The sequence below is a fragment of the Cervus canadensis genome, chromosome 29 (genome assembly GCF_019320065.1).
Source record: "Cervus canadensis isolate Bull #8, Minnesota chromosome 29, ASM1932006v1, whole genome shotgun sequence".
Taxonomy (NCBI): domain Eukaryota; kingdom Metazoa; phylum Chordata; class Mammalia; order Artiodactyla; family Cervidae; genus Cervus; species Cervus canadensis.
Window position 1 is genome coordinate 25,824,012 of NC_057414.1, and position 7,736 is coordinate 25,831,747.

Consider the following 7,736-nt stretch of genomic DNA (forward strand, 5'->3'; position numbering starts at 1 on the left):
GTCTATAGTCCATAAGGCTGCAAAGAGTCTGACATGACTAAGCAACTGAGCAGCAATATAATCAAGGCATCACTGATGGGCTATCAGGGACTGAGCATGTGTTTATCCGGTTGCTGGAAGAGATGTGTTGCCAGAAGACAGAACAGGGAAACCCCTTTGGTAAGTCAGCTGCTAAAACTGCTAGATGGCCCAATCTCGCATCCAACATAGATTTGTTTAATCTCCACTGTGCATGTGCCGGGCACTGTGCTTGGTGTGGGGAATGTCTCAAAACAGACACCAAGAACTCTGCCCACACAAAACTACACAGTCTAATTTGTGGTAGGGATAGATACAGAAAAGAAAGTGACAAGGACTTTACATTGCAAGCATCATGAGCAGAGGCACAGAAATGAACTGGGGCAGGAGAAAGGTATTCCAGAAAGACACCTCACAGTAGATAGTCACAGACTGGAAGGCTCCAGAGCACCTTCCTGTCCTAGAATTAAAATGATTACCAGTAATACAATTAAGCCAACAAAGAGCTACTTAAGAAATTAAAATAGTGTATAAGGAAGGAAAAGGAAAGAAAAAATATTTTCAATTTGCTCCCTCTATTCTTACCCATCCAGGCACCACAAATAGTTTATGAAGTAGAGGGAAGAAAAGATATAGAAGGAAGAGACAATAACACAAACACCACCACCACCAAAATTAAAGGTGACAAGTCTTCATGAATGCCACCCTTACCAGTACAGAGTTTGGCCAAAGTGCACAGTCCAGATGTGTGTATGCTGCTAGTGAGAGTGCAGCTTGAGATTGCATTTTCAAGAAGGGATTTTGCAATAAAATTCAAGAATCTTGTGTAATTCAGTAATTCCTTGTTTAGGAATATATTTTAATGGGGAGACTCAGATTTATTGAATGTTGTTAAGCATCACTTATGATTTGGAAATATGAAAATAACATACAGCAGTAGAAAAATGTTCATTGGTTATAGTACATCCATATGGCAGAATTTTGCACAATTATAAAAAACAAAATTGAAGGCAAGAGATAAGAAAAAAAAATTCTGGCTGTGAGCTCTGTTTTGAGAAACAAACTTTTGTAGCTAGAGATGGTGTTTCTGGCTTTCACAGTGTTCCTTTCTCTCTCCCTCTTTTTGGCTACCCATGACCCTTCACATACATCTTTTCTGCTTTTTTATTCATCTATCCAATAAGAATTCTTTATTCCCTCCTCTTCTAATTAATTTTCATCTGTTTAAAGAAACTGCTCATAGACTCTTAAAATAAGGACAACATTGTGTGTATATATGTGCAAAGACTGTCAAAAATACATACAATTAACAAGCAACAGTGATGTCCCCATGGGAGGCTACAAAAAGACCAGAAAGGACCAGACGTCCTTTCACTGATCATTTTTTAGTAATGATATTAAACATCATGAACCTGTACTATGCATTTAATATACAAATAAATAGAATGTAGAAATAATGTGATCTAGCATAATCATTTTTCACATAAGCAAGCATGAGCCCAGAAAGATAGAGCAAATATCTCAAGGTCACACAATAAATTAGTGGAAGTGCTGATGCTAGGAGAAGAGGATCTAGCAAGAATGGAGATGAAATTTGCTGAGCACTTGCCATTTAATTCTCTGAATAATCCTGTGAAAACATTTGCTCAGAGTCATCAAGTAACTTGGAGAAGATCACATAGCTACTGAGTAAAAGCTAAGGTCTAAATTTGATTCTACCTTCCAGTTCCCTAGTCTCTGCTTTTTCTAGGTCTTTATGCTACTCTCTTCCTCTCACCTATCCCAGTCACCCAGCTTCCATACTGTCCATCCATCTGTTCTGTGCTGTATAAAGTTCTCTCATTTTGCTCTCGTTCATTTGAACTCACCCTTATTGATCTCTGCAATCCAACAGGCAAAGCTATGCATCCATTCAAATTTCATTTTTCCATATAGAAGAGATTTTTCCTAAAGAGACTCTTATAAATCAAAAGTATTGTCACTGCATTTCATGTATTGCTGCTTCACAAAAAAAAAAAAAAAAATTTACCCCCTACAATTTTCTTTTAAAACAAAAGGCAACCCTACCCCTTATACGTAGAAACATTAGGCTGTGGATGTACAAACTTAGGCTGTACTTCCACCCTTTACTGTGAGGTGTGTTAGCTAGGGTCCCAGCAGAAAACAAAGTAACTGAAAAATATAACAAGGGAACCATTTGCAGAGGTGTACACAAAAGGTGATTTGGAGAGACCACCAAAGGGAGATAGAGCTCCCCAGACTAGCAACAGCCAGGAGAAACTGCAGCCCCTTGGCATGAAGAGACAAAGGAGGGAGCAGTTACTGTAACCAAGTAGGAAACAGGGCACTCAGTTCCTGACACTGTAGCCCAGCTGGAAGAAATTCTAGGCAATAAACATTACAAATATCACACTCCTCTCATCTTCTGATTTTCTCTGCTGATGCTACCATTGCCTAACCCAACCAGAAACCAGAGGCCAAGGAGCCCAATGATGGAACCGTTAGAGAATGCCTCCCAGTGCTTGGAGTCAGGTACCAGATAGTTACCTAAAGGGTCACACAGAAAATGCAAGCAGTACCATAACAGTCAGTGACCATTTCCTCTGTCACTGGCTGCCGTGTGGTGCTGACTGGATAACACTAGGTTTTCTATGGTTCCCAAATAGTCTCCAAATCCTCAGCTGACCACCCTGAGTGGCAGATTTCTCCACTCTTGCTTTAAAAGCACAATTTGAAAACAAGGAAGTGATTGTGTGTGAAATATTTCCCAAATCCTGTCCTTTGTAACGCTGACATATTCTTTGAGGTCTTTCACGCACTCATGGCCAAATTCACTGAAGTCCAACTGGCCAAAGCTCCACGTCGCTATCTCAGGAGGTACCGTGTGTGCTGCTGTCCGGGTTCTAGCACACTTCCCCACACACTCTGCAGAATTCTTCAAGAATCTGTCTGGTCATTCAGCCAAGACCATCTCAACAAAGTGTTATACCTCCTACCTTCATGTGAAAATGTGATATTTAAAATTAGCCCTTGAAAAGTTGCCTGAAATTTCTGTAGACAAAACCAGAATTTCATGTCCTAGACCAACTCACACTTGAAATGAAACCTTCTAGGGCAGCTGAGGGAGGAAGAAAGTGAACAGTAATGGAAAAAAATCAGTATTAAAAAGCAAGAGCTTGGATTCTAGTCACAATTCACCTGCTGAGTAGCTGAGTGACCTTGGGGAAGTTACCTAAGCCTGAATCTGTTCTCAGAAATAAAACAGAACTTAACTAAATAATTCTTTAAAGTGAAAAATGAAAGTTTTAGTCACTCAGTCATGTTGACTCTTTGCAACCCCAGGGACTGTAGCCCTCCAGGCCCCTCAGTCCATGGAATTATCCAGGCAAGAACACTAGAGTGGGTATCCATTCCCTTCTCCAGGGAATCTTCCTGACCCAGGGATCAAACCCAGGTCTCCTGAATTGCAGGCAGATTCTTTACCGCCTGAATCACCAGCGAAGCTCCAATGATCCTTAAGGCCCACTAAATGTGAGTATCCTCTAGTTTTAACAGTCTTCCTAAGTTAAAGGGCTCTTAAAGGGGGAAAGACAAACTTGTTGAGAAGGGGTTCAAATTTCCTCCATGTAGTCAATGGAACTTGAATCATCTATGGAAGGAAAAATGTCCTTTTCCTAAATATTGCCCCCTTCTCAGGAGAACAATACTTTGCTTAAAATTTTCTTCAGAGCACTTTTGACGTCCTTATTCCTCAGGCTATAGATTAAAGGGTTGAGCATGGGCACCACAATGGTATAGAACAAGGAGGACACTTTCCCCTGGTTCATGGGTAAAAGAGAAGATGGTTTGAGGTACATGAATGCCCCAGACCCAAAGAAAAGAGAAACTGCAATAATGTGCGAGCTACAGGTGCTGAATGCTTTGGACCTGCCCTCAGTGGAACGAATATGGAGAATGCTGGAGAGGATGAGGGCATAAGAAATGAAGATGGTAACTGTGGGCACACCAATATCAATGCCCACAACAATGAAAACCACCAGCTCATTTACATGCGTGCTGGTGCAAGAGAGCTCAAGAAGGGGAAGGATGTCACACATGTAGTGGTCAACAAGATTGTTGGCACAAAAGGTCAGTCTCACCATGCATGCTGTGTGGGCCATGGCCCCAACAAACCCCATCACATAGACACCCAACAAAAGAAGTAAATAGATCTGGGGAGACATGGTGGCCATGTACACCAGTGGGTTACAGATGGCAGCATAGCGGTCATATGCCATCGCTGACAGGATGAAGGACTCAGAGATGACAAAGAAAAGAAAGAAGAAGAGCTGAGTCATACACCCTGCGTAGGAGATAATGTTCTTCTTTGAGACAAAACTCATCAGCATTTTGGGAGTGATAACAGTGCAATAGCAGAAATCTATGAAGGATAAGTTAGAGAGGAAAAAGTACATGGGGGTGTGCAGGTGAGAGTTGAGTCCAATCAGGGTTATCAAGCCCAGGTTCCCCACCACAGTGACCACGTAGAAACCTAGAAACAGGAAGAAGAGGGGGATCTGGAGTTCTGGCTGGCTGGTTAAGCCTGCGAGGATGAACTCTGTCAGAGAAGAGTTCTCAGCTACCGTTCTCATTTCAGGCATTCTGTGGAAACAAAGAAAAGGGTCACTTAGAAGGAGAGAGAGCAGTGCTGCCCTCCCTGTCACCTCCCAGTTCTTTAGAATTAGACGCACACTTGGATATTCTGGAATCCCGTTGACAGAGGAGCCTGGTGGGCTGCAGTCCTCGGGAGCTCAAAGAGTCAAACACGACTGAGCAACTAACACTTTCATTTGGATATTTTGGACTTCCGCAGAAAGATCTTTCCGGAAGCTGTGGGTCTTGTTCCCATGACCCTCTAGGGAGTCTGTCTCTGGAGCGCCCTCTGGAGGACGAACCCGTCTCTCACAGGACAGCCACTGTTGCTGGGAAGAAAGGACCCAAGGATGCACTGAAGAATCTCCCGGATCCTTACTTCAGTAAACTTCAGTCTATTTATCATGCCCTTCCAACTCCAGTCTGCTCAGGTTTACAGTAACTGGGGTCATTTTCTGGGAAGAGTCCTCTGAAAGGATGGAGCCAGTCCAAGCATGCCAGTGTCCACCTCACGGTCAACATGGACAGACTAGAGGTAAGACATGCCTGAGCGCATGCCCAGTCACTAAGTCGTGTCCGACCCTCGTGACCCCGTGGACTGCAGCCTGCCAGGCTTCTCTGTCCATGGGGTTTCCCAGGCAAGAATACTGGAGTGGGTTGCCATTTCCTCCTCCAGGGGATCTTCCCTACCCAGGGACTGAACCTGCATCTCCTGCATTGACAAGCAGATTCTTACCACGGAGCCACCAAGGAAGACCAGAAAAGGGAGGTGGTCCTTCCCAAAGCCTTCACCACCCGAGGGTGGGGACTTAGGAAAAGTTCAGCCCAGATTCAGTCACTCACCTCTTTCAGCCTGCAGTTCCGTCCGCTGTCCCTCTCAGTCCAACGCTTGCCCTCCGTTGTTCAGACAGACAAATGGTGTAGTGCTAACACAAACGAATGAACTAAGAGTTACCCCTTAACTCTCTGTTTTATTTGGGGGATCAGAGCCTGCACTGACTCCAAAATTTTCGTGACGTGATATCTGATTGAGACTTTGCCGGAAGGCTTTTTTCCATCTTTCAGAAGGGATACCGGATGGTTGCCTGTAATCAGTGCCAGTTAGTGACAGGAGACTGAGCCGGTTTTATTCCGGGTTTAGAGATCTGGGGACCTGATTAGAGGTGCTGGTAGAAAGCCAGAGGTTCCCCCAGGACCACAGCCCTAAAAATTAACTCTTAAAATAAGGAACCTTTGCTTATACCCAGGATAATATTTGATTGGGATTTTAGAAACATTATTTGTCCAATTAACATCCACTCAGTAAAATGCAAACTAATAACTTACATTTATTGAGCACTTATTGTGTGTGTATCCCCAACAGTCTTCCTCTATTAGCACTTATATGCTGACCCCACCACGCCATATGTCAAAGCATTTTATATATAATACTTTAGTTTCATTCTCCCCCAAATCCTATGAACTAAGTCTTATCACTCCCATTTTAGAAATGAAGTATTTTACTAAATGTTACAAAGGTCATGTGAAATCTAAGTCCATTTAACTACAAGCCTGGTATTTTTAACAGTTTCACTTAATATTTCCCTATGGGAGATAACTAAATGTATAAATCCTTACCTCAAGGCTCTGACGTTTTTTTGGAAAAGATAAGAGAATATACTTGACTAAATAGGCAAAAGATAGTAATAAGTAAATAATTTAAAGTATTAGTAAAAGTAATAAGTAAATAATAAAATATTATTTATTAAAAATAAAATGCATCTCTTCAATAAGTAGCACTAGGAAAACTGGACAGCTACATGTAAATGAATGAAATTAGAATACTTCTTAACACCATACACAAAAATAAATTCAAAATGGATTAAAGACCTGAATGTTTAAGGCCAGACACTATAAAACTCTTAGAGGAAAGCATAGGCAGATTACTTTGACATAATTTCAATCCACCTCCTAGAGTAATGAAAATAAAAACAAAAATAAACAAATGGGATCTAATTAAACTGAAAAGTTTCTGCAAAGCAAAGGAACCTTTTCTCTTTTCCTAACTCCCCTCTCTCATGACAAGTTATTCCCCTGTATCCCATCTCTTAGAGTCTTCTTGAGCTCAGTGACAGCTAATTCACATTTTGTTGTTGCTTATTAGCTAAGTCTTTAGGCCCCTATGGACTGTAGCCCACCAGGCTCCTCTGTCCATGTATTCTCCAGGCAAGAATACTGGAGAGGGTTTCCATTTCCTCCTCCAGGGGATCTTCCCAACCCAGGGATCAAACCCACAATTCCTACCATGGCTCCTGCATTGCAGAGAGATTCTTTACCGCTAAGCCACTAGGGAAGCCCAGTTCACACTTTGAGGCCCCATAGATTTGAAGCAATACTAAAAGTCATCTAATCCTGTTTTTCACAAACCTAGCTATACAATTGAATTAGATAAGAATGTGCTTATTAAATGTACGTTCCTTACTGCTCTAATCCAGACATATAAATCAGAATCTCCAGGAGTAGGTCTTTATAATTTGTTTTCCCTTATAAATCTCCCCTGGTGATCTGAATATTTGGCCAGGTTTGGGATACACTGATCTAATTCTCCTACCTGTGTCTTCCAGACAGGAAAATTGAGACCCAGTCAATTACAGAATTGGTTGGTGTTGGAATGTGGAATAAAACATGGGTCTCTAACCTCCACCCTTGAAGGGGGCCTATAGCTTATCCAAAAGAAGCCCACCTGGTCATTTAACTGAAATGCAAAGTACAAGTAAATGACATAACTGGGCATCAGACCTAGAAGAGCACCCCAAAATTATACTAGGGAGAAACCTGAATGTCTTTACAGGAAATGTGTATATAGTGTGAATCAATGGAACATTTTGAACAGGAGAATAGATGACATGATCAGATGGGCTGAGAAAGACCAATTAGTCTCACGAACTGGTGGGTGTCAATGACTTGATCTGCCGCCCCTCCAGCCACTATATTTTATCTTGTAATCCAGACAAGATGCCTAACTCAAAGCACAGCAATGAGGTAAGGGGCCAAGGATGAACTTTCAGAATAAATAGCAGGTAAATGGAACAAAAGTCCTTTCTAAG

At 41.9% G+C, this 7,736-nt stretch overlaps 1 protein-coding gene across 2 annotated transcripts; it reads right to left on the reverse strand.

Annotated features, from left to right (window-relative positions):
- Window positions 1-3,694: 3,694 nt before the first annotated feature.
- On the reverse strand, window positions 3,695-7,009 carry LOC122431005 (olfactory receptor 145). Of its 2 annotated transcripts, XM_043452026.1 has the most exons (2): window positions 6,995-7,009; window positions 3,711-4,631 (listed from the first exon to the last, which is right to left on the reverse strand). In XM_043452026.1, the coding sequence occupies exons 1-2, from the start codon at window positions 7,007-7,009 to the stop codon at window positions 3,711-3,713; spliced, it is 936 nt and encodes a 311-aa protein (XP_043307961.1). The 2 variants fall into 2 exon arrangements, with proteins under 2 accessions (XP_043307960.1, XP_043307961.1); XM_043452025.1 differs by lacking the exon at window positions 6,995-7,009 and having other exon boundaries at window positions 3,695-4,708.
- Between the last annotated feature and the right edge of the window lie 727 nt (window positions 7,010-7,736).